This window comes from Cyprinodon tularosa, unplaced genomic scaffold (genome assembly GCF_016077235.1).
Source record: "Cyprinodon tularosa strain WSP-4 unplaced genomic scaffold, ASM1607723v1 ctg77, whole genome shotgun sequence".
Taxonomy (NCBI): Eukaryota; Metazoa; Chordata; class Actinopteri; order Cyprinodontiformes; family Cyprinodontidae; genus Cyprinodon; species Cyprinodon tularosa.
The window spans coordinates 222,592-249,655 of record NW_024039529.1 but is presented as its reverse complement, the minus strand read 5'-3'; the positions used below and the strand labels follow the sequence as shown (position 1 = coordinate 249,655).

At 37.2% G+C, this 27,064-nt stretch overlaps 1 protein-coding gene across 1 annotated transcript; it reads right to left on the bottom strand.

Moving 5' to 3' along the window:
* Positions 1–12,056: 12,056 nt before the first annotated feature.
* nr1h3 (nuclear receptor subfamily 1, group H, member 3) lies at positions 12,057–25,394 on the bottom strand. The gene is made up of 10 exons (XM_038270634.1): positions 25,185–25,394; positions 20,123–20,205; positions 19,500–19,742; positions 17,176–17,442; positions 16,854–17,059; positions 16,589–16,768; positions 16,292–16,391; positions 16,019–16,132; positions 15,725–15,819; positions 12,057–13,123 (listed from the first exon to the last, which is right to left on the bottom strand). The coding sequence occupies exons 2-10, from the start codon at positions 20,163–20,165 to the stop codon at positions 12,977–12,979; spliced, it is 1,395 nt and encodes a 464-aa protein (XP_038126562.1). The 5' UTR covers positions 20,166–20,205; positions 25,185–25,394; the 3' UTR covers positions 12,057–12,976.
* Positions 25,395–27,064: the final 1,670 nt, after the last annotated feature.

The following is a 27,064-nucleotide window of genomic DNA, read 5'->3' as shown; positions in this document are numbered from 1 at the left end:
CACAACATCCTCTTCCTCCTTCTCTCCGTCACCATCCTCACTCTGTACAGAACCAAAAAGGATTAAAAAGAAAATATGCATTATTAACTATTTGATTGAACTGTTGAATATTTGAATCGTGGGGAGTTTCTAAATAAATTGACTGATCATTTTATAGGGCAACGTACCTGTAAGACACTCCTCTGGGTTTATTTTAACCTGCTGATTTGCATTAGATGTGCTGGGAGAAGAATTTGACCATTTCCTAAAGTCCAAAAACCAAACCCCTAAACGTTTTTTTTATTATTTTTTAATGAATTGTATTTAAAAATGAAACTAATAGAATGAATATACGATTTATTAACTTAATTATTATAGTTTTATTTTTTTGTTTGTTTGTTTTGTGGGAGAATTTATAAATAGCATCGCGATCCACACTCCATTCCAGTAGATGGCGGTAATGCACATAAATAAGTTGCTTGCCAACCGCCATAAAAAAAGGAGAAGAAGAAGAAGAAGAAGAACGTCCAAAAAGTGTTCTAGAGCGGAGGTCTTCAACAAGGGGTCCGCGACCCCCAGGGGCTCCACAGAGGGACTGCATGGGGGTCACGAAAGTTTTGGCTGATTACACGTTTTTTTTTTTTTATATCCCCCCTGCAATTTTTTACACTAATTGAAATTTATATCATTACACATGAACATGAATTCAACAGACTGTAGCAAAAAGATAAATGGAGGCAGAAGATGTCTTTCAGTCATCAATGCACACTTTCAGCGACACACAGGAGCTCTTTCAAGCTGAACACCTTTTCATTCACAACACCTGTCCCATCAACCAGGAATCAGAATCAGAAATAATTTAATAATCCCAGGGCGAAATTAGTTTCGTTACATTACTCCATATGTAATAGAGTGACTTTAGGGCAGTGGTGTCAAAAGTACACACATTTGTTACTTAAGTCGAAGTATAGATACTGCAGTTTAAAAACACTCTAGTAAAAGTTGAAGTATCAACTTGACCTCTTTACTCAATTAAAAGTCAAAAAGTATGTGCTCCAAAAACTACTTAAAGTATAAAAGTATAAAGTGACCTTTAAAAAAAAAAAAACAGCCAGATGTCACTATATGACTTGAAAGTTCAATTTTTCGACTATTTCGAAAAATTCTTTAATAGGGCCAAGGGTGAGGGAGGTCTTGTTGGTCTCTGTCTCCATCTCCCGATATGCTCTTGCCTGAGTCCGACCTTTCAGACATTTTAACATCTTTTTCTGAACCCAACATTGTAGCATGGCATAGATGATTCACGTTTGCAGTTTGAAGAACACCTGCTTGCTTCTGATGATTTCCTTTAGCTAACCAATGAGTGTTTGCATTATATGACTCATGCAATACTAGTTTTCACTAGATGTGCATGGCGCCAATGATCTGCATTGGATGGCACATATGACATGAAATAAATATTATTACTATTTACCGAAGCCAAAAGTAACGAGTAACATTTGTTTTAAAATGTAAGGAATATAAAGTACAGATACTTGTGTGAAAATGTAATAAGTAGAAGTCAGAAGTAGGAAGAAAAAGAAGTAGTGGAGTAAAGTATAGATACCTAAAAAGTGTACTTAAGTACAGGATGGATGGATGGATGGATGGATGGATGGATGGATGGATGGATGGATGGATGGATGGATGGATGGATGGATGGATGGATGGATGGATGGATGGATGGATGGATGGATGGATGGATGGTATTTAGTTTTTTTTGTACTGAAGAAAAAACAAACATGTTTAGGTGTTATTTTTCTGCATAACTCTGTAAAACCTTCTACTATTTTAAGAAGTGCTTAGAGCCCCCTGCTGGTCTCTGATCTTAAAGATCTGTGGCATCTTTATGCTTGTACTTTTTAGCTTCCTGTTTTTAATGTTTTTATCTGCCTGTACAGTGTCCTTGGGTGTTGTGATAAGGCGCTTTCAAATAAAATGTATTATTATTAAAGAGGACAAGATAGAGCAGAAACAATTAATATGACTATCGGTAGTTGTTATTAACAAATTACTGAAATAATCATTCAATAATATAGTAACTGAATAATCACAAACAGAATATGCATACTCTGAAACATGCCTACTCAATGCAGCAAATAGAGCAAATTATGTGTGCTTGAAAGTGTACCTGCCCTCCCATTAAAGCAAATCATAAATCCACTCTAGTAATTTAAATAACACAAAACTGAAAAAGTAATAATATATAAAAATTACTAAATTATAATTTAGTGAAATAAAATATTTATTTTGAATTTATGTCCAAAAATACCTCTGAAAAGCAAATTGTCCCATACAAATGAAAGTACCTCACCTTACGTGTAAACAGGTGCAGATGTCTTACTGAACATTTTCTAAATATTACAGAAAACACCAGATTTTATTTGTGATTTCAGTTTCCTCAAAGTGATGCTCAACAAATTTAGGTCCAGGAGCTTCATTAGGATTGTTTACTCATTTTTTCTATTAATATTTACATATGCATGTATGTAAATGTATTCAAAATAAATGTAATGATTTTCATTTTTTGTCATTTCTATTTAATTTTACCTTTGTCAATTCCAATTTATCTTACTGGCAGCTTTTTTTTTTTTTTATGCAAAAATTCAAGCACAACTTATATGTATCAGTATACATAAAATGTAAAACATCTTTGTCTGCAAATATAAACCCCAGAACTCTTTGAATGATTTTTTTGAACATTAAACTCTGTTTTTCTAAGATGTTTTAGCTATGCAAGAGATATCTTGGGTTGTTAAGTTGAAACACTTGTTTATTGGGACATGTTAATTTACTTTTAGAATAGTTTAAAAAAATAATTGCTAGATTAGTTGATTCCTCAAATAACCGATGTATGTACAGTATATGGTGCGCACCAAACCCGGAAATGAAAGAAAAATACAATAAAGGGAGTCCAGCTTACAGGACCTCTGTTCTGAATATTTGTTCTATAATAGCAATTGTAAAATCATTGTCAAGTGCACCTGGATACATTTTATTCCTAATTTTGAAATAAAAACATCAAAGATTGAGTCCTACAAGCTTGACAATAATTACTGCATGCTGGCAGCAGGGTTGCCAAGGAACAGACAGCAGATCCAGTATGGTTTTAGTCCCATGTTAACTATAGTGGAGCGTTAAGCCCACATGACATTATCTGGCCTTGTATGCTTCATATTTCCCCCAGAAACAAACCACACCACTATTTGTTTGGAATAAAAAGACCACCTGTAAAACATCCGGTTGTTTGGTTCAGAACAAGTTTTGCTTCAGTGCATTCACGCTTGCACAAAACATCCAGACCAGGTGGAAAAACTAAATCTTGTCTGCTTAAGGCAGTGAAAAGGTGGCTAATGTAAATAAACATAAATAAACTCATAGTTAAGTCAAGTTATTCTTACATAACATACATTAAATTGTTTTTTTAATACCTGTTTTACCTTTTGCATAGAAGTTTGGATACATATTAAGTGAATATGTTGGTATACCTAAGGAATCTATAAAGGAAACCCAGCTGATTGTATGGAGTCACTGATCTGCAGAAGTAAACCCACCTTAATGAACGTGTTACACCACAAGACAGTCGCTTCAATTGTCATTGACTTTCCAGCAATACCTCATACAGAGCATGTATGTTGAAGTGAGACTTGATCCTAAAACAACTCCATTATATTTGACCTTTACTTTCCCCTCTTTTCATGGTTTGACAAAAAATCTGAGTCAACAGCTAAAAATATTAATGCAGTCAAAAATGGCTTGAATTCACTGTTTATTTAAAGAACAATGTTGTAATGAAGGACTTCCCTATTTGATTGTAAAAACCTCTGTTGTATCTTTCTAAAAATTACTGTGAAAATCATATACTAAATATGAACATGGGGAAGAAAATCAAAAATCTTTTAAGAAATACCTACTAATTAAACCAAAAGCTGTCTTAAAATAAAATTTAAAATATTTTGTTGTCAAACAATTGCTGGTATCAGTTATGCATTTTAATGCAAAAGTAATCAAGCGTGGCATTTTAAAAACGCCAGAGTCACTAATGGGGTTAGTATTGGCTGTAGTCTCCATATTATACAGGTGCTGGTCATAAAATTAGAATATCATGAAAAAGTAGATTGATTTCAGTAATTCCATTTAAAAAGTGAAACTTGTATATTATATTCATACATTACATACAAACTCATATATTTCAGATGTTTATTTTGTTTAATTTTGATGATTACAAATGACAACAAATGAAAATCTCAAATTCATCATATCAGAAAATTAGAATATTGTGAAAAGGTTCAAAATTGATGGCCCCTGTTGCCACACTCTAATCAGCTAATTAACTCAAACCACCTGCAAAAGCCTTTAAATGGTCTTTCAGTCTAGTTCTATAGGCTACACAATCATGGGGAAGACTGCTGACTTGTCAGTTGTCCAAAAGACGACCATCGACACCTTGCACAAGGAGGGCAAGACACAAAAGGTCATCGCTAAAGAGGCTGGCTGTTCACAGAGCTCAGTGTCCAAGCACATTAATAGAGAGGCGAAGGGAAGGAAAAGATGTGGTCGAAAAAAGTGTACAAGCAAGAGAGATAACCGCACCCTGGAGAGGATTGTGAAACAAAACCCATTCAAAAATGTGGGGGAGATTCACAAAGAGTGGACTGCAGCTGGAGTGAGTGCTTCAAGAACCACCACACACAGACGTATGAAAGACATGGGTTTCTGCTGTCGCATTCCTTGTGTCAAGCCACTCTTGAACCACAGACAGCGTCAGAAGCGTCTTGCCTGGGCTAAAGAGAAACAGGACTGGACTGCTGGTGAGTGGTCCAAAGTCATGTTCTCTGATGAAAGTAAATTTTGCATTTCCTTTGGAAATCAAGGTCCCAGAGTCTGGAGGAAAAGAAGAGAGGCACTTCATCCACGTTGCTTGAAGTCCAGTGTAAAGTTTCCACAGTCAGTGATGGTTTGGGGTGCCATGTCATCTGCTGGTGTTGGTCCATTGTGTTTTCTGAGGTCCAGGGTCAACGCAGCCACATACCAGGAAGTTTTAGAGCACTTCATGCTTCCTGCAGCTGACCAACTTTTTGGAGATGCAGATTTCATTTTCCAACAGGACTTGGCACCTGCACACAGTGCCAAAGCTACCAGTACCTGGTTGAAGGACCATGGTATCCCTGTTCTTAATTGGCCAGCAAACTCTCCTGACCTTAACCCCATAGAAAATCTATGGGGTATTGTGAAGAAGAAGATGCAATACACCAGACCCAACAATTCAGAAGAGCTAAAAGCCACTATTAGAGCAACCTGGGCTATCATAACACCTGAGCAGTGCCACAGACTGATCGACTCCATGCCACGCCGCATTGCTGCAGTAATACAGGCCAAAGGAGGCCCAACTAAATACTGAGTGCTGTACATGCTCATACTTTTCATGTTCATACTTTTCAGTTGGCCAACATTTCTATAAATCCTTTGTTTTTATTGGTCTTCAGTAATATTCTAATTTTCTGATATGATGAATTTGAGATTTTCATTTGTTGTCATTTGTAATCATCAAAATTTAACAAAATAAACATCTGAAATATATGAGTTTGTATGTAATGTATGAATATAATATACAAGTTTCACTTTTTAAATGGAATTACTGAAATCAATCTACTTTTTCATGATATTCTAATTTTATGACCAGCACCTGTATGTATCTTAAATCATACATCCTACTTTGGGTGTCCTGCCATCACTAAATGCTCAAAAAGCAATTTCTCAGTGGTTTAATATTTGTCCCTAGGATTCCATACCACATATTAATTCAAATTTAAGGCTTTTGTTGCAGAAAAAAAAAAAAATCAGAAATTTAAATTTAGCCTTATAGGTTGTAAAATTTTAGAAATAAACCAAACAAACAATGATTCTATACATTTTATATCAAACTTATGTTTGTAGTTAAAGAAAATACATATTTTTTATTCCAATATAGCAGCAACTAGAAGACTGTCTAAAATTATTTACTTTCACTTATGCCATTGGAATTTACAGTTTAAATACTGTATGTTGTGGGTTGGCTCCAGCTTTCTTCCCTGCCATTAGTTTAATTGCCTTTAGGAAAGACACCTATCAAAAAGTTGTCTACTTCTGTATGAGTATCTGCATTGCTGGAAATATGACTTCATAAAAAAGCACAGGTAAGCTTTATATATTTGAGATCAATCCATTACAATAAAAACAAATTTTTTCAAAGTTTTGCACAAAAACAGCTTCAATATCCTGATTGTACATCCTTTTTTGTTTTACTTTCCTTTAAAAGTAAAACAAATTTTACAAATGGTTTTTATTTTTCATTCTGCTTTTATTTTTCTTCTATTTTATTATCTAATTCGTGTGAAGCACTTTGAATTTGTCAATGTACTGAATTGTGCAATACAATTAAAATTGCCTTGTAGACTCTGCCTTGTTAAACTTCTCAGGATCTATCAGACTGAAAACGTCTCTGCTCACCAACACTTAACTTTGTTCTCTTGCAGGACTAAACCAATCTTTTAATTTCTCTCTTATTAATTCAATTCAATTCAATTCAGTTTATTTATATAGCGCCAAATTCACAACACATGTCATCTCAAGGCACTTTACAGTTCAACCAGATCATACAGTCAAATTGATACAAAGTTTTCTATCTAAGGAAAACCAGTTGATTGCATTGACTCATTGACTCAAATACAATCCCCCACACTAAGCATGCTTGTAGCGACAGTGGAGAGGAAAAACTCCCTTTTAACAGGAAGAAACCTCCAGCAGAACCAGGCTCAGTGTGAGCGGCCATCTGCCGAGGCCGACTGGGGTTCAAGGAGACAGAAGCAGAGATACAAAAAGCAGCTGTAAAAGGCGGCCCCGTCCAGGAAACACACAGCCAGGCAGACGAGCTCCAAGGCAGCTCCCATGCCAGAGGACGAAGAGAGCACATCCACTCAGTCACGGTCAGAGAAACAGGACCACACTGGAAAACAGGCCGATCTCCAACATCTATTAACAAGGGTGTTGATAGAAGCAGCACAGCTGATGTTTTTTTCCAGGATGACGTCACAGCCAAACAGGAACAGACGAGGCAAAGCTACTCTGAGGAAAAGCAGAGAGAGCAGAAGGTTAGAGATTGAACTAACAGATTCTGCAGAATAGGAGAACAGAGAGAGAATGAAGCAGAATGATGAAATGGGGGTCCCTATGTCCTCCAAAAGTCTAAGCCTATAGCAGCATAACTATAGAGATAGCTCAGGATAACCTGAGCCACCCTAACTATAAGCTTTATCAAAAATGAAAGTTTTAAGCCTAGCCTTAAAAGTAGACAGGGTGTCTGCCTCACGGACTAAAACTGGTAGTTGGTTCCACAGGAGAGGAGCCTGATAACTAAAAGATCTGCCTCCCATTCTACTTTTAGAAATTCTAGGAACCACTAGTAAACCTGCAGATTGAGAGCGAAGTGCTCTGTTAGGAACATAAGGAACAATCAGATCTCTGATATAAGATGGTGCTTGGCCATTTAAGGCTTTATATGTGAGAAGGAGGATTTTAAATTCTATTCTTGATTTAACAGGAAGCCAATGAAGAGAAGCCAGGATAGGAGAGATATGATCTCTCTTTTTCATTTTCATTAGAACTCTGGCTGCAGCATTTTGGATCAGCTGAAGGCTTTTAACTACAGTTTGTGGACTTCCTGATAGTAAAGAATTACAATAGTCCAGCCTTGAAGTAACAAATGCATGGACTAGTTTCTCAGCATCACCCCTGGACAGGATATTTCTAATTTTTGCAATGTTCCTCAGATGAAAGAAGGAAATTCTAGAAACCTCTTTGATATGGGATTTAAATGACAGGTCCTGATCAAAAATAACACCAAGATTTTTTACTTTATTATCTGAAATCAGTTTAATCCCATCCAAATGAAGTGACTGGCTAATCAGTTTCTTTTTCAGAGACTCTGGTCCAAAGACTATAACTTCTGTTTTGTCTGCATTCAGAAGCAGAAAATTAAGAGTCATCCAGGTTTTTATGTCTTCAAGACATGCCTGTAATCTATGTAATGGGTTAGCTTCATCTGGATTTATAGACAGATATAGCTGGGTATCATCAGCATAACAGTGGAAATTAATCCCATGCTGTCTAATAATTCTACCAATTGGGAGCATGTATAAAGTAAAGAGAATTGGTCCTAGCACTGATCCCTGTGGTACTCCACAGGTAACCTTTGAGCGTGTTGAAGATCTATCATTAACATGAACAAACTGAATTCGATCAGATAGATAAGATTTAAACCAGTCTAGTGCTGTTCCTTTAATTCCAACAAAATATTCAAGTCTTTCTAAAAGAATATTATGGTCAACTGTATCAAATGCAGCACTAAGATCCAACAGGACGAGCACAGATACAAGTCCATTATCTGAGGCCATGAGATTATCATTAGTGACTTTCACCAGAGCTGTTTCAGTGCTATGATGAGCTCTAAAGCCAGACTGAAACTCTTCAAAAAGTTCATTATGGTGGAAGTGATCGCAAACTTGTTTGGCAACTACTTTCTCAAGAATTTTGGATAAGAAAGGAAGATTGGATATAGGTCTATAATTGACCAAGTCATCTGGGTCAAGAGACGGTTTCTTAAGCAGAGGTTTAATTACAGCAATCTTAAAAGCTTTAGGTACATATCCCTGTAACAGAGATAGATTAATCACATCTAAAATGGAGGAGGAGATCAAAGGGAATACCTCCTTAAATAACCTGGTTGGAACTGGATCTAACATACAAGTTGAAGGCTTAGATGAAGACAATAATTTTGCTAATTCAGAGAGTTCAACTGGATCAAAGCAGTCTAAACCCGAGGCTGTGGATTTGGATTCATGCCCGTTTAAATCACTAATAAAATTAGTCGTCAGCTATTTAGCAGAGAGCTTCAGTACAAAACTCACTTTTATTTAAAAATATTGGACTTAAAAGTTTAATTTGACCTTAAAAAAAAATATAATGGTTCAGCCATTACAGTATTTCCCTTTGAGTTTGGTTTTCTTTCAATGTCTTGTTTATATATATATATATATATATATATATATATACACTCACCGGCCACTTTATTAGGTACCCCATGCTAGTAACGGGTTGGACCCCCTTTTGCCTTCAGAACTGCCTCAATTCTTCGTGGCATAGATTCAACAAGGTGCTGGAAGCATTCCTCAGGGAGTTTGGTCCATATTGACATGATGGCATCACACAGTTGCCGCAGATTTGTCGGCTGCACATCCATGATGCGAATCTCCCGCTCCACCACATCCCAAAGATCCTCTATTGGATTGAGATCTGGTGACTGTGGAGGCCATTTGAGTACAGTGAACTCATTGTCATGTTCAAGAAACCTGTATGAGATGATTCCAGCTTTATGACATGGCGCATTATTCTGCTGAAAGTAGAAGTTGGGTACATTGTGGTCAAAAAGGGATGGACATGGTCAGCAACAATACTCAGGTAGGCTGTGGCGTTGCAACGATGCTCAATTGGTACCAAGGGGCCCAAAGAGTGTCAAGAAAATATTCCCCACACCATGACACCACCACCACCAGCCTGAACCGTTGATACAAGGCAGGATGGATCCATGCTTTAATGTTGTAGACGCCAAATTCTGACCCTACCATCCGAATGTGGCAGCAGAAATCAAGACTCATCAGACCAGGCAACGTTTTTCCAATCTTCTATTGTCCAATTTCGATGAGCTTGTGCAAATTGTAGCCTCAGTTTCCTGTTCTTAGCTGAAAGGAGCGGAACCCGGTGTGGTCTTCTGCTGCTGTAGCCCATCTGCCTCAAAGTTCGACGTACTGTGCGTTCAGAGATGCTCTTCTGCCCACCTTGGTTGTAACTGGTGGTTATTTGAGTCACTGTTGCCCTTCTATCAGCTCGAACCAGTCTGGCCATTCTCCTCTGACCTCTGGCATCAACAAGGCATTTCCGCCCACAGAACTGCCGCTCACTGGATGTTTTTTCTTTTTCGGACCATTCTCTGTAAACCCTAGAGATGGTTGTGCGTGAAAATCCCAGTAGATCAGCAGTTTCTGAAATACTCAGACCAGCCCTTCTGGCACCAACAATCATGCTACGTTCAAAGTCACTCAAATCACCTTTCTTCCCCATACTGATGCTCGGTTTGAACTGCAGGAGATTGTCTTGACCATGTCTACATGTCTAAACGCACTGAGTTGCCGCCATGTGATTGGCTGCTTAGAAATTAAGTGTTAACGAGCAGTTGGACAGGTGTACCTAATAAAGTGGCCGGTGAGTGGATATATTTATTTAATTTTTTGTAATTATGACTTTAAAGTTGGGGTTTGTTCTTTTTCTGACTACAACATATTCTTCGACAAGTTTTTGACCAGATCTATTGCTTTTCCTTGGAAGCATTCTTGCATCCAAACTCATTTTCTCAAATGTGTGGAGAATTCAGGCAACTGTTGAAACATGTAGATTGCAACCAGAACTAAACAAAATATCCTACAGCTTCCTCTGTATCGCTGTTAGTGAAACGTTCACCGATCTAAAATTTAAGTTGTTCTTCACCTTTATAAAAAATCCTGTAAACACTGGCTTTACCAAAAGGTGGCAGATAAGCAAACATAAAAAATAAATAAATAAATCCTTCTGGGACTGCTGACTCTTTCTAAGATTTCGAAGAATTAATTGCAGATGAGGGCTAGGAAAGACTGAAGGCTGAAACTGAAAAGAGAAATGTTGTAAAAGGGGCATAGTTCTATGAAAGTTATTTCAGCATCCAAACCACCACCCTGCTGCAGATTTACACTTCCCATTTTTTTAACTGCAGCAAACATAAATTCATAAGTCCAGAAACAGAAAGCTTGACAAACCAATGATCAAGACCAATACATTAGCACTACAGCAGAACTTTAATTTATACTGTACATACAAAACAGGGGGTTTCTTTAGAAGTTACAAGTATTAAAATATTTTTGCTTTTTCTATATATCAATGTTTACAGTCACCCTCTGAAGACAGGAATTAGATCAGATGTTACGATTACAGTATATACAGTAAAATTAACTTTGATACTTACAGCATTAAAATATACTCGCACACAAAAACCTCTTGGAGTTCATTACACCACAGCACACTGAGGCATGATAGTTCAGTTTCAGCTTCTCTCCCTCAGTCAGTGGGTGGGATTTCTGATAGGAGCAACCTGGATGAGTCACCGTTGCCCAGAAGTTAGTGTTTGGCTGTCAGCGTTAAACCCAAATGTTAAGAACCAACGTCACATTTCCATTGCAAAGGTAAACAAACTGATGTTTAAACCAAAAGAACCCTGCTTGCACTCTTAAAAATCGGCTTCTTTTAGCAAAATCTAACTCTCAAAAATTAGTATTGTAAAACAATGACACAAATATGGAGAGTTAAATTTTGAGGAACAAAGCAGAAGATCAAAACCAACAAATGGTTGGAAAAATACCAGAACAAACCGACTTGCGGTTTTATATGTAGGCTCTTCCTGACCAAGTCCTTCCTGACCAAGTTTAAAAAACAAAACAAAAAAAACAACTTTATCCTCAGCAAGAAGAACCTGATTTGAGTCACTGCTTTTCAACAAAGGCTTCTATTTTTAGCAAAAGCTTAATAATTAAAAATATAAACAGAATTTGTATCTTTGCTGGAGTTATTGGCTGCACAGAAAAAAACAAAATAAAACAAAAGGCGCTGCAAATGCCTTCCCCAGGGCACACTTTGTTGCAGCCCTGTTCTAATGTCTATGTTAAATGTTGGTGCCTTTTAGTAAGGGAGAACTAGAACCAGACCTGGCCTGGCTGTTGGTATCAAATTTAAGAATGCTTTAAAGAACGGACCATTAGATCAAGTTATCTCAAAACTACATTCTCTTTTTAAGTATAACGCTAAAAAAAGCAATAGTTAAAATTTCTTATCTTCGTAAATTTATGGTATTTCAAATGTAAAAAACAAAACAAACAAAAAAAACAAATCACATATTAGCACATTTCACACACATTAAATCAGATTCTCATTGAGTGACTTTTAATGAGACTGGAGTCTAATACAAAGAAAAGGTAAACAAAAAAAGGGGTAAATTTTTAGTCCACTTACTAGACCACTGAAACATTAATTTAAAAGCATTAGTTAGATCAAAATGGGCGCTTCCATGACACCTGTTGGATACGTTTAGGGTATTGTGCGTTATTAGATGATGGTACATTCATATGGATACTTTAATGTACATCTTTCACAAAGGTTAATGGGCATTAATTAATAACCAAACAGGTCCCCCTTTTTATTAATAAAGAAAAACGTATATAATTGAATTTAAAGAAGCCTCCACTACTTAGAGGTCTACTTCACATTACCTGAGCAATGGCCCCAAACCCCAGACCCTTGAATTTGATATAAGGGAAAAACAACCTAATTGTTACCAACACCAATCAGGATAAATTATAGGCAGAAAAATATCTCTGCCTTAATTTCAATCTATTGCACAAGTGTAGAAATCACTTTTTTTCACTTAGAGACATTGCAATTTTAAGACGGTAACAGCCAAGACCTGCTCAGTGCTTCCTGATCGGAATTAGTTGAGGAACGGTAAAGATCCACGCAAGAGACTGTCATTACTGTCAGCAAAATTAAATCAATGAAAACTGACTGAAAACCCTTAATGCCTAAACTTAACCACAATCAATGAGCATCTAAAATATAGGATCTTTGTGTGCACATTTCCTCTACTGCACACAAAGCCATTCAACAGTCTTTAAAGGTAGCAACGGGGTAGAATGCTCTCCTTCCTTAAGGAAAAACAAAATAAAATCTCAAGGCAATAATCAGTCCCTGGCCACAACAGAAGAAAGGAGTTGGTGATCATTTCATAGGAGCTGTGCCCCTTACAGGGTCCATAAAGCCATGGAGTGCGACATCAGGAATGCAGTCACTCGTTGACATCCCAGATTTCAGACAGCAGCGGCGGAAGCTTCTTGTCCTGGAGGCGGAGGGCAAAGACCTGCTCCGAGTGGACGCTACTCAATGTGCGAAGGCTCACCAGTTTCATTAGCATACGGGGGAACATCAGGTGATCCTTGGGAAATAAGAGAAAAATAATAACTTAATATTAGCAAAGGAGACTTTGCACAGACCTTATTCAGATCTGTTATCCAGGATATTTAACTACAGTATGGTTATAGCAGAATAGAATAACACAAACAGAACAGACTACTCTAGCTAGAGTAAACATTGGGTGCAATTTTCTTTAATCAAATCCAAGCCTTTTTATTCGACCCTTCATGGCTTTAGCCATTCTATCAGCTGCCTGAGGCAAACAGAGGAGGAAGTAACTTCAGCAGCTGTCTGGTTATATGGCAGTACATATATGGAATGTGTGCAGAAGTGGCATGAGGTGAATTTTGGTGTCAACAGAGTAGTTATGAGAAAACTATCAGGAGGGTTAAGGACAGACCTTGTCCTTTAAATAATATTTTGGCCGCTTAATTTCTGTGCTGGATTCTTACAGCCGTAAAAACAATTAATAAACTTTATTCTCACAGCCCTGTCTTTGGGGTTCTTGCTCCTTTTTGTTGACACGTCTGGGTATAACTTTTTTCCCCTCAGCCTTTCCGGGAAAAGATGTGTTAAGGATTTGGATGTCCATTAAGTAGAAAAAGAGATGATTTTCCTCTTTGGTTATTAAATTACAAAATTCCCCCCGGTGTTTAAGTTGCAGGAATCCCTACAGTGTTCTTTTATGCAAAGGACAGTTTAAGGCCCTGCTGGCAGAGGCAGGGAAAGAAAAACTGAAGACTTGTATGATACCTTTTCTAAGTCATGTAAAGCACGTCGCTCTCCTCCTTTTTGTCAAATCCAAACCAAAAAATGCCCCCTTTACGACTGTTTTCTTTGGCAGGTGTGAAGTAAACTTCCATGGAAGGGAGTTATAGGGAGTTGATAGCTGCGCTTCATGAGAAGTTTGAAAACAAAACTCTTCTTGCTCTTGCCACCTAGAGGAAATAAAACCATTTTCTCGCTTCTTATGTCTGTCGTAGCGGCCTGTAGATCATGCTGCAAGTGTTCAAAGAACTACTGCATGGTTAACTGATGTAAAGTGTTCAAGTAGCACACTTAAAGTACATATGTTTTACAAAATGAATTTTTTTTCCCGGATTGTCATGGATCAGGTGATTCCAGCGAAATTCCCGTGGGATGGATATCAACTTTACTAATGATGATCTGACTGGGACAGTACAGGATTAAAAGGTTACATGGAGCAGACAGCAGTGAAAGTATTAATTCATCAAAACAATAGAGGAATAAAAATCTATTTTTATCAACTGTAACAGCTTGTGAGACCCTAAACTACGCAGTCCGTTAGTTTATTTCTTGAAATCTCTCAAACCCCCAAATGTGGACCAAGGTTAGCGAACGTCAGCCAACCGGACATCAAGACACATCATTTCTGTCTCTGGAAACAGATGATAAACCACAGAGGTCTCTTCAGGGAGAGAAATGGGTGTCTCCATGTGGATACAGCAAAATGTGTCAAATGATGGATAGGTAGAGGAGGGTTTGGCTTAAAATCTCACAATACATGGCCCTGTTCATTCTTCCCTCAACACAGATCAATTTTCCTGTCCCCTTTACACAAAAACCACCCCAAAGCATGATGTTTCCTCTCCCATGCTTCACTGTAGGTATGGTGTTCTTGAGATGCCACTCTGCATTCTTCTTCCTCCAAACACGAGTTGGGTTTTTACCAAAAAGTTCTATTTTGTTTTTTTCTGACCACATGATATTCTCCCAATCCTCTTCTGGATAATCCATATGTTCTCTGGCAAACTTCATGCTGGCCTGGACATGTACTGGCTTAAACGGGGGGGACACATCTCGCACTGCAGGATTTGAGTCCCTCTCGGTTTAGTGCGTCACTTATGGTAGCCTTTGTTTACTTTGTTCCCAGCTCTCTGCGGGTCATTCATCAGGTCCCTCCGTGTAGTTCTGGGATTTTTTCACTCACCGTTCTCATGATCATTTTAATCTCATGGGATGAGATCTTGTGTGAAACCCCAGGTTGAGGGAGATTATCAGTGGTCTTTTATGTCTTCCATTTTCTTACAATTGCACCTAGAGTTGATGTTTTCACATCAAGCCTCTTGCCTATTGTAGATTCACTGATCCCAGCCCGGTGCAGGTCTACAATTTTTCTCCTGGTGTCCTTTGACAGCTCTTGGCCATGGTTGAGTTTCGATTGTGACTGTCTGAGGCTGTGGACAGGTGTCTTCTATACAGATAATGGGTTCAAACAGTTGTCAATAATACAGATTACAAGTGGAGGACAGAAGAAGTTACAGGTCTGTTAGAGCCAGAAATCTTGCTGGTTTGTGGGTGACCAAATACTTATTTTCCACCATAATTTACAAATAAATTCTTTAAAACTCCTAAAATGTGATTTCCTGGATTTTCTTTCTCATTTTGTCTCTCATAGTTGAAGTGTACCTTTATTGAAAATACAGACCTCTCTCATTATTCTAAGTGGGAGAACTTGCACAATCAGAGGCTGACTAAATACTTTTTGGCCCCACTGTAACCTCCGATCTGACCTAATGTGCTGTTGTGATGACGACAACCAGGCTGACCTGACATGCTCTTGGTCACAAAGTAGAGGTTAAATAAAGCAGAGGGGACTTACATTTGGTCTCTTGATCATGATGTAAGAGCGTAGAGCATCCACATAGGGCTGTTGCAGCCTCTCAACCAGATCGTGATCCTGCACATTTGGCCGATCTGTCCATAAATTAACAAACCAAAGTAGGCAAGTTAAATCTCTCACTGGAGAATTTTTAATTTGAAGATGTGATAAATGTGGTTCACGATGCAAAGTGAAATGATTTGTTTTATCCTTGGGGATTTTAAAGCAATTGGCTCACTCTGAGCTCTATATATGGATGATGAACTGCAGGCTCTGCAGTTTATTCATTCTGACCTGCAGAAAAGATGTTGATCGCAATGAGCAGAGCATATTCGGCCTCATCAAGGTGCAGGTCGTTCATTCCTTTTGAAAACTCAAAGATGGGGTTAATGAACTCAAACTGAAGCCCTGAGGGGAAAGAAAAAGAGATAAAAGGAGGATATAGGGAGAAAGCGTAAAAGTGTATTAAATAACAAAATACTTAAAATACTTTGTCATCCCTGTATGCTATACTCTAGTTTATGCTTGTGTAACAAAAGTTTGATAAAGGTTTGATTGTATGAATACCTGCTTTGGCAAAATCGTCCTTATTATAGCTAAAATCCTTAAGAAAAGTGATGCTTTCAATGGCAGGGTTGTATCGCCGGGACGTCTCCAGCAGCATGATCTGGAGAAAAAAAAGAACAGAGTGAATGACCAACATGGCAGAGAGTAAGATTCTGGCACAAATTGATCTGCGTCCAACATCCATTAATGAAAAGACAAACCAGAAAAGGTACTGTACTGATAAACATGTTTTAAGTAGTGCTTTATTGTTAAAGTTAATTTAAAGGCACTTTAAATGATGATAGAATCAACGCAAACCTCAATGGTCGACGTTTTTAATAGAGCAATCTGGTCTTCTCTTGTCAGCTCAAGGAAACCTGGAAGCTGTTTTGCGAAATCCACAATCTCCTGAACCGACATTATTGCCAACTCTGTAAAGTGGGCAAACCGCTGCTGTCGCACCTCCCGATTCTGCAGGTCTTGACTCTGTGGCCAAGGCTGTTAACATATACAAGTAAAAAATTAGGTCAAACAAGAAGCAGCATTTGAGAAAAATTGGTTCAGCCATGTAGTCTCCACTTACCGTAACCTTTGGTCGGTCAAGGAAAGACCTCTTGTTGCATTGTTTTTGCATAGCCACCAGCTTCTCGATCATCTCCTGCTGCTGTGGATCGAGCATGGCAGCTTCCTGTGGAGGGGTTGGTGTGACCACTGTGGACGTACGCGCCGTTTCCTCCTCCTGCTGCTTTTTTAGCTTTTTTAATCTGATCTGCTCTTCAGAAAGCACACCTACAAGCCAAAGAAGATGCAGTTTGTCACAACATCCCAGTGTGAAAAAAAATAAATCCCAGATTTGTACAGCAGCAACTGAAAAGCTTGAAGTGATGCGATAAACAAACACTCACATTGCTCCAACATGCCTGCTTCCCGACACTTGCGTAGCCGGCACTGCTGGCACTTGCGGCGCATGTACATATCCATTTCACAGCGGCCGTTGTTCTTGCAGGAGTATTGGGCACTTTTGATGACGCTGCGGCGGAAGAATCCCTTGCAGCCTTCGCAGCTCAACACGTTGTAGTGGAAACCAGATGCCTTATCGCCACAGACGCTGCAAACCTCATTGCCCAGCATCTTCGGAGCTGGGCCCTTTTTTCTCTTCACTGGCTGCCCATCTACACACAAAATAATTCAATTAAATTCAGTTTATATATATATATATATATAGCGCCAATTCACAACACATGGCATTTTATAGTTCACCAGATCATACAGTCAAATTGATTCAAAGTTTTCTATCTAAGGAAACCAGTTGATTGCATCGACTCATTGACTCGAAGGCAATCCCTCACACTAAGCATGCTTGTAGCGACAGTGGAGAGGTAAAACTCCCTTTTAACAGGAAGAAACCTCCAACAGAACCAGGCTCAGTGTGAGCGGCCATCTGCCGAGGCAGAACAAACAAACAGTTAAACAAATATAATTGTTTTCATATACATCATAAAAACGGCCAATATCAAATAATGACAAGAAAAAAATATTTAAAGTCAAATGCAGGTTGCATTCAAATAAATCATGTTACGAAACCTTAACTTGTTGAGAAGCAAACGCTGCTGGTTCCTGCACCGTATCAAATAGTCGCTGAAACCCTTTCCCTGGCTCTGATTGGGTTTTTTTTTTTTTTGTACAAGCAAGAAGCCGAGGAGCTTGATTTTTCTTTCCACAGATTATCTGTGTCACGTAAGAACGCAAATATTTTACCACATATATTGAAACTTTTTAAGATCAATCCTACACATTTAAGCAGATGCTTGCGGTGAGACTACACCGACTGGTGGAGCTGAACGGCACTACATCTCTGAAATGGTAACGGCACAGAAGTGAGGACGTCAAAGTAGCATCAAATCCACCTTGGTTCTTTCCACTTCAGACTCAGATTTGGGCCAGATGTGAGCGTTTACACTAGTTCTAAAAAGCCTTACCTTCGTGAACACGACCCACAAGTTCCCAATTTGATATTTTTCAACACTGTTTTACTTTTCTGCCATAATCACAAAAACCTAACTAATAAAAGCTTTACATATTTTAGGATTTGTGAAACGAGTCTATGTAATACATAAGTTGAACTTTCTGAAATACGAGGCATTATTGAACTCATCTGTCATCTTCTGTAGCTTGTAAGTAAGGGTCATGGGAACTGCTCCCCATCTTAGCGGTCTATGGTTGAAAGGCAGGGTGCACCCTGGACAGGGCGCCATCACAGGGTAACAAAGAGAAACACAACCATGCACATCTAAATACTCACATTTGAGGGTAATTTACAGTGATTTTTTAACCTAGTTGTCCTGTTTTTGAGCTGTGGGAGGAAGCCGGAGTACCACACAGCCCCATGTCAGGCCAGGATTTTAAACTACGCCATTGTTGCTAAAGGGGAATAGTGCTACAACCGCTCAGCTTATGAACTTTTTCATGGTATTGTCTGCTTTTAAACATAAGTCTATGGTGAATATGCTGGAACTTTAAGGGCGCTGATATTTTTTTAATTAGAAAGGTAGAATTAAGGTGGTGAAACAGAAGAAAATTAAAGCTGCTTAAAGTCCAGTCAGTTCTGCTTGTGAAACTCCAACTTAAGACGTGGGATCTCCCAGTAAGGAGATCACCAACTCCCTAAGCATGAGTTTGATTTTTATAAAAAACAAAACATAGTCTAATTTGTTTATTTCCATCTCCTTTGCACCAATCCTTTGTTACCCAAAAACAAACAGGCAGAACAAGGTTGTCGGTGCCACCACCCAAGTATTGCTACAAACAAAAACTGCAGCATAGTTTTTGCATCATGGCCCGCCTCCTTTGTGTTCAACCCGGGCCGACCTGCTGAACGTCATACAGCGAGTCCTCCTGCTGTGTAGAGCATGTGTGAATAAACAATCCATAGAGGAATCTGGACACCAAGCAGCAGAAGATGGATCAAAATGCCTTACGTAACAACTAATGCGCCAAATAAAAAACATTTTTGAGATTATAAAGGGACCCATAACAATTAGCAGAATATAGGAGAGAAATATTACAACAGGTATTATGGACTCTCGCCATAATTGATAACTTCCCCAGTACAAAAAAAAAACAAAAAAAAAAAAAACACGGGCTGCAATTGCAATGAATCAGTGTTTACTAAAAAAAAAAAAAAAAAAAAAAAAGGAAAGACTCTTTACTTTTACTATTTTCTGCTCACCTACGCTACCAGACGCATCAGCTGCAGATGGATCCAGTTTAATGTCGTTTTGCTCTACCGGCAAAGAGCTGCTCATGTCTGTGAGCGACGGGCCGTTGCGGGGGGGAACAGGGACGTGCCCCGGCTGGGAGAGGTCGGTCAGGGACAGCAGGCCTTCTGTCTTCATTGTGGTGTTTCCGATGCTCTCCTCAGCCAGGCAGTCCAGCTGCAGCTCAGAGGCCCTGTCAAACACCTTACTCTCATCTGAAAGAAGAGAAACAAACTCATTCAACTCAAAGACTCATTGTCCAGGACAACTTCCACTTATCTTATCTGTTTTAACAGGTGTCCAAAGCAAATATTTATTCTCAGTGAACATGACGAAGATTTAACGGAATCAGCAGTAACTTTAGGGCTATTACTCTTTTAATACAGATGCTCATTTGTAGCAGACTTGTAAATGAAAATGTAGACTATGCAGCCAAAAATGTGTTTTTTTCCCCTTGCAAGTTGTTGTTTAAAATTGTGGGAGAAGAGAGCATGTAATTAACCTTTCAGCGTAAAACTGAAAAAATGTTTTAGTCTTTTTATTTTTATCAAGTGCGACTTTTAAACCATATCTCAGGAATAGCTCTTGGTCTTACCATGACCAACATCTGGGATATCAGTCACAGACAGCGTGGACATCTTCTGCACAGCAGCTTGTCATTCCGAAATCAACTTCTACCTGTGAAGAAAAAGGAAAATGAAGGTAAGGTTCAAACAGCAGAGACTCCCTTGCAAAGCATACATTTATTTTGAACCTTTCAAAGGTTTGTCAAATCCACGATCTTTATCGTATTTTCTTTCTAACAACAAAAATGTAAATCAATGAAAAGGAAAACTATACATGGTATATATTTATTTCTGTAGCCAGTAACATTTTTTATTGGATTTAGAGCTACATTCTTTTAAGGTAATGTTTCAAACTAATTGACTATTTTGCCCATTCTTCAGATTTCACCATTCAATCTAAACATCTGTTGAAATTCTTAAATTCGGTACAGATATGTGTGGCTCTGGTTGGAGGTCTAAAATTAATTGTCCGGCTGGAAAGAAAACCTAAACTCCGGTGTAATTTTATTTATTTAATTTTTTGCAGCCTCCAGGAGGTTTTCTTTAAAGCCTGATCTATATTTACCTCCATTCATCTTCTCAACAGTGACTAGTTTATTTATACTTTAACTTATCGACCTTTTTAAATACCATAAGATGCAATAGAAATCTCTTCCAAAAGGGAAACACGCGTAGCACCATACATTTAAAATATGTGACTGAAGACCTAGAACTCCAGACAGATTTGCAGCAATATAAGACATAAAGCTTTATTTTAAGCAATGCGATCACAATCAAATATTTTTTCTCAAAAATCATTTAGCGTTTATTGACATCAAGAATAAATTGCATACATGTACAGAATCGGCTTACTAAGTTAGGCACTTCTAAATGTATGAAAACAAACAAAATTTAAATGTAAGTATACAGTCATATGTTTATATTACTGTTTAAATTTTTTTTTTACTGTTTTCATGGCTGCGCTTTAAAAAAATTTAATTGTCTAGAGAGCTGTTCTTAACAAAATTTCTTTTTGTTTACACTTGTGTATACAAAATGACTTATAAATAAATCTGTCTGTATAAATGTAGGTGGATTCTGTAAAAAAAAAAAAAAAAAAAAAGATTCAGTGAAAAAGTTTAAAACTTCTAGGCATTTTAGAAAGTGAAAGGTGTATTATACAGATTGATTGTAAATTGGGGGAAATATTTATATATAGCAAATTTATCGTAAGTGAAACAATTATGGCCAACAGATAATAAATTCAGTGTTTCAGTAAATTAGAAGACTGAAAAACTTAAATATGGGAAGCTTATGGTGTCAAACCCCAATTATCAATTAAAATCAAAACACCTGCAAAGGTTTTCTGGGACCCTGAATAATGTCTTAGCAACAGGTCATTGCTGAAGAAGCTGGTTACATGAGGGCTCCATCCAAGCATATTCGCAGAAAGTTAAGTGGAAGAAAAGGCGTAGTAGGAAAAGGTGCCCCAGCCACAGGGGATTACCTCAGCAAATCTTAAAGAATTTGAGGAAGTTAAAAAAGGAGGCTCCCTGTAGGAGCTTCACAAAAAAAAACCCACACAGGCTAACATGTAGCATTCCTGGTACCGAACCAACCCTAAAGGGAAACTGGACTATTGCTCAGCCGTCCAAAGTCCTCTTTTCAGATTAAAGTAAAGCTGAATTTCATATGGAAACCAGAGTCAAAGAGAGGCACAAAGTTTGAAAAGTCACTAGAGTCTAGAATTTTAGTCGGCTTATCCCATAACATTTTGTTTAAAAAAAGTACAATTAAGATTGCCAAGATGGATTGATGCACTACTAAAGCAAAAAACAGAACCAACCATTAATAACATGGACATTGACATAATTTTTTAGAAACCTGAGATTTATTTTATATTCTATATATATATATATTTTTATTGACCTCCTGGTGAATTCTGGGTTGTTGTTACCTTTAACTAGGGGTGAAATGATCGACTTACAATTAATTGTCTAGGTGTCACTGGTATCTGCTGTCATTTGTATGCGAACTAATGTCAGAGCGGAAACATGTCCAGTGAAGATTATTTACACCGTTTAATGGTAACAAGAATGCAGAATTAACTTTTACACAGTTCTGTTTATTAATATAAATGCTCGCTAAATTCCTTAAGTTATCATCAAAATAGCATCCATTTAACCGTGCTGCATGGAGGCGCAGCAGCAACTTCTCTGCTGTGCTCAGAAGTGGAAGATACTATGATTTAAAAGTGGGGAATTAATTTAAGAAGCTTTAAAAAAAAAAAACAGATTTAACTTTCCTCTGAGATCAACCAGAACCACCTGTTCAAAGGCAAGCTGACAGCATAAAGTCTTTCCCAGCACTTAATGCTGAATGACACTAAAAACAGAGAACTAGGTCACAGTTAGTATCTACTGATTCCTTATTCAGTAATCTAATTGGTTCCTGTTTGTTATACCTTATATGTTTAATAATGTGTAGCATTTTTTATTCAGTATTTAACACAGTTTGTACATTAGATGTTTAAACTTGTTTTATGTTTATGTTAACTTTTATGTATGTTTATGTTAACTTTAGATTCATTAATATTAAACGTGTAATCAAATTTCACTAGGATGACAGAAATAAAAATAAATGTTGGAAATATTTCACACTATGTGTAATAAATGCATTGCATTTCATGCTCTGAAATCGTTGATATTTTTAAATCCTTTTTCGTATTTTAATTTCATGAGACGTACCTGCAGATTTAACTAAACTCATGTAATCTTCCTCAAATATGAGTTATTTTTTATTTCATGGCTGTTCTGTGTTGTAATATATAAAAAATAAATAAAAGGGCTTTAATACTTTGCAAGACAAACAATTAGGGAATGTCCTAATTCGCTTTCACTTCCAATATGATATTGAGAGTGAAGCTTTAAGTACTGATGAATAACGACGCTGACTCAATGCGATTTCCGCTCGAGTCATACATACTTTTAATACTCATCTTATAGTGAAGAATATTTGAAAATGCTTCGTTAAGTGCTATTAATCAAACAGAAAACATAGCCAACAGCAACTGGTATAAAAAAAACAAACTTAAGGTGCTAAAACTTTAAACAGAAGCAGATAAAAATGGAGAGTATCCATCAGCTTACTTATATCAAAGACTTTAGATGCAGGTTGATCCATTCAGATATTATTTTTCTGGCTAATATAAGGCAGATTGAAGGGTAGAAGTAAATGAATGAATGAATGTGATGTCATTCAGAGCAGGGATGAGTCCACAGCATGAAATCTTTGGACATTTAAGATAATCTTAAGCAGCAATGTGAGGTTCTTAGAAAGATTTGAAATGTGTGAGTAATTGGATCGAACAACCTTTAACGATACCAAAGTGTGTAAAACAAAAAGCCAAATGGGTGTAAAAGCAGAAATGAGAGTACGTCATGTGCTGTTGGGGGTGATATATTTCAGGAAACTGATTCAGCAGACAAACCAGCATAAAGTGAGGCTATTCTTAGCAGGACGACAGGACAGAAGAGAACTTAGAAAACAATTAACAAAAAACATTAAATTATTCAGTGTGTTTGCTAAAAATAAACAAGGCCAGCTAAACAGATTAATGATATGATCATTTTATAAGATGTTTATTAAGTCTGCCTCACTAAAGATAGAGTCATATGTTTTACTGGGAGCTGATGCTTCTGTCTTCCCTCTAATCTGAAAAACCTGACCAATAAGGGGCCTAAATCAACCTTCTTCGGCTTTTGGTTGCATAGGATCATACTGGTAAACATTATAAATACGAACCATTTAATGGAACTGGTTATTTGCCGTAGTTCTTGGTTCATATCACCTCTTTAACAGCAATGAAAGAGGGAATATGGGCAGGAGCCAAGAGAGCTAAACAAACCACAAACTGAGTCACAGCTAAGAAAAAAAACAACAACAAGCAAACAGGCTTTTCTGTCGGCTGGGATTCAAATATCTGAATCACCTTTTGATATATGCAGGGACAGCATGGAGTATAAAAATGACCCGATATTCTTCATCCAGTCCATATTAAGTACAGATTTAGTCACCAATTAGCTATTTTTTACCATTTTATCTCTTTCCAACCATGTGCAGCATATTTTAAATAATTTAACCGCAGTTTCTATTATAACACTATATCAAATATAATGATATAGATATAGTGGCCTGATCAAAGCATCATTAATATAAAGCTCAAGCTCAACTTAAACCATCACTATGTTTTTTTGGATTGTTTTGTTTTTGCTAATCAATTATGCATTCTTAATTAATCAATCAAATATTTACTCCAAAGTTATTATAACTTTTAATAAGATTCTGGTTCATCCAAATTTGCTTTCAATTTATAAGTAAAATTTGGCTTCATGTAACAAGTTTTTTAAAGCAGAGAGCGACCCTTACTCATTTTATTATTGCTAACAAAAGACTTAAATCTTCATTTCTCTATTTTCAACTAAGCCAAAAATAATCAGCCTTAATTCTAACAGGGCAAACAAATAAAACACCTTTTAAGATTTGAATCTAGAATGATTTACATTCCCTTTAACAACAATAACATCACTACATCAAGTATTGGATGTCAAGTAGGTGAGATACTAATAATAATAAAATAATGGATGTTTATTTTATTGTTTCAAAGCTAAAAATAGTAATATTTACAATATCATATTTTTGTAATATTCATTCTGACATAAAGTTGGAGATGTTTTTGGCCCATGAGTACCTTTTACTTGGTGAAAACGTTTGACACCACTGACTTACAGAGTGAATAAATAATAGATGAATGCAATAAATGTGTTCAGTTCTTTTGTGTTGACTAGAAAACTGCTAAAAAAATTAAATCCAGGGAGGTGCTACAAACCTGATGATGAAAGTAATCTATCAAACCCTGACAGACCAAATATAAAAGCTTGTTTAGAAGACAATAAATCACCAGGGTCATTATCAGGAGGCAGGCATGAAATTTATGATGTTGGTGTTTGTTTCTTTCTTTTAATGCCTCTTCAAAACCCCCCCAAACAAAAAACCAGACTCCAATATCTGCAGCAGCAAGCGTGAGGCAGGTGAGATGCAGGGCTGACTTACCTCTGAAGTGGAGGTCCTAATTACTGCCTATCCATCTCGCCCATGCCAGTCCACAGCTTGAGTCTGTCGATACCTCTGCGCTGATGGAGGACCGGCTTTCCCTGCTGAGCCTTATGAGATGCCAACAGCCCAGTGACTTATTGTGCTGAGGTTTTAATGGCTTGATATCTGGAAGAGACCAAGTAGGGCAGAAGTGCCTTTCTACAATACTATGGGAGACGGGAGGGAAAACAGAGCGGAGAGGGAGGAGACGGGGTGAAAAAAAGGGAACACCAGGGGTTACTGTCGGTCATTGACTCTTACATATTAAAAAACACTGTAGTGCTTTGATCATTTTCTTCTCCTGCATTTTGGTAGTGCATTTTGTTTTGGTAAACCTAAACTGCCTCTCCAAAAACAAATGTTCTCTCTATAAAAATGTGAAAAGAGAGAACTCATGAATAAATAAACAAAAAGAAAACATAACAGAAGACTGAATATAACCTAACTTTGAATTTATTCATTTGAAAGTAGATAAACTGGCTCTTATCAGTTCTATAGGTGTAATAATTAGAGATACGGTTTATTGACTGAATTTTACTTTCCATGCTAGTAAAATATCCCTGTGTTGCATAATTCCTCCTGTTATCCTCACCCTAATCTGACCGGTAAAGTCCAATGTACCAAACGTCTTATCTGTCAGTCACCTTTGACCATGAGCCTTTTGGTCCTAGACTGCTGGAAGAGAAACTACCAACAAAGATTAACGATGTCTCCCTGATCAACCTCGTGGTAGTGCCTGATCCGCACCATTAAATCATTCATTGGTTTTAATAAAACCGTTTGATTTCATCAAATCAAAAAATCATAAATTACAGATTAAAAAATCAAGACAAGCCTGTATGTTAGCATCCGTTTTAAAACCCATGATAAGCTCTTATCTTTCCAGACACCTTGGCAGACATCAGTCTGCCCTACAGTGAACTATTGTAGCAGTGGGCATCCACGTTGTGCCTCTAAAAATCATGTTGCTGATTTTATTTATCTTAGAAAAAGAAAAAACAAAAACAAAGGAAAAGTAAACTTATGGTCACCAAAAGGGGAAAAAAGCTTGTTAGGTTATTTTGTTATAGTTTTTTAAGGGGACTGGAGCTCATTTTTGCAGCCATTACAAACACAAATGAAACATTGAGAATTAAAGCAAAAATTTGTGTACAAAAAAAAAAAAAGTGAAATTCTATTGTAATTGAAGGAATAATATTGAAAACAAACAGGAAATAATATCTAAAAGAAAAAGATTGTTATGTGTCAGGTCTGTGCTCCACAGAGCATTTATAATAATAAACTGTAATTCAAATAAATCCTATTTAAAAAGAATAAATAAGGAATTATTGTTTGAGGTCTTTGCCTTCGTTTCTTTTTTGCTGTTGCTTTTTCCACCCAATATTTTGCTTATTTTCCCTCCATTTAATTTGTATTAATATGATAACCACACCTTTATATTAAAATAGGTAAGAAACAAAAAAAATTTACCCCCTTTCCCTCTTATCTACAAGTAAAATCTTGTATGATATTACATTAAAAAGTATTAAAATTTAAACCGTGGGGCACTGGTTTAACAAAGTAATTAGTAAAAATCCCCAGAGAAAACAAGTGGGGCATCAATACAAAGATAAAGTCAGCAAAGTTTTGGGTGGGAAACGTGGCTTCCTCAAACAGTACCAACAGAAGCAACTTTTACTTGAAAAAGCTAAATAAAAACTTCCCACATTCTGCAAAAATCTGAGGCGAAACAAAGTGGTCAGTAATCTACAGAATTCCCAGGCGCCACTCGGATTCTGCCTTCTCATGCACGCCCTAACAGAAGAAGAAGTGATTCATTTACTGTTAGCAGATCCTCC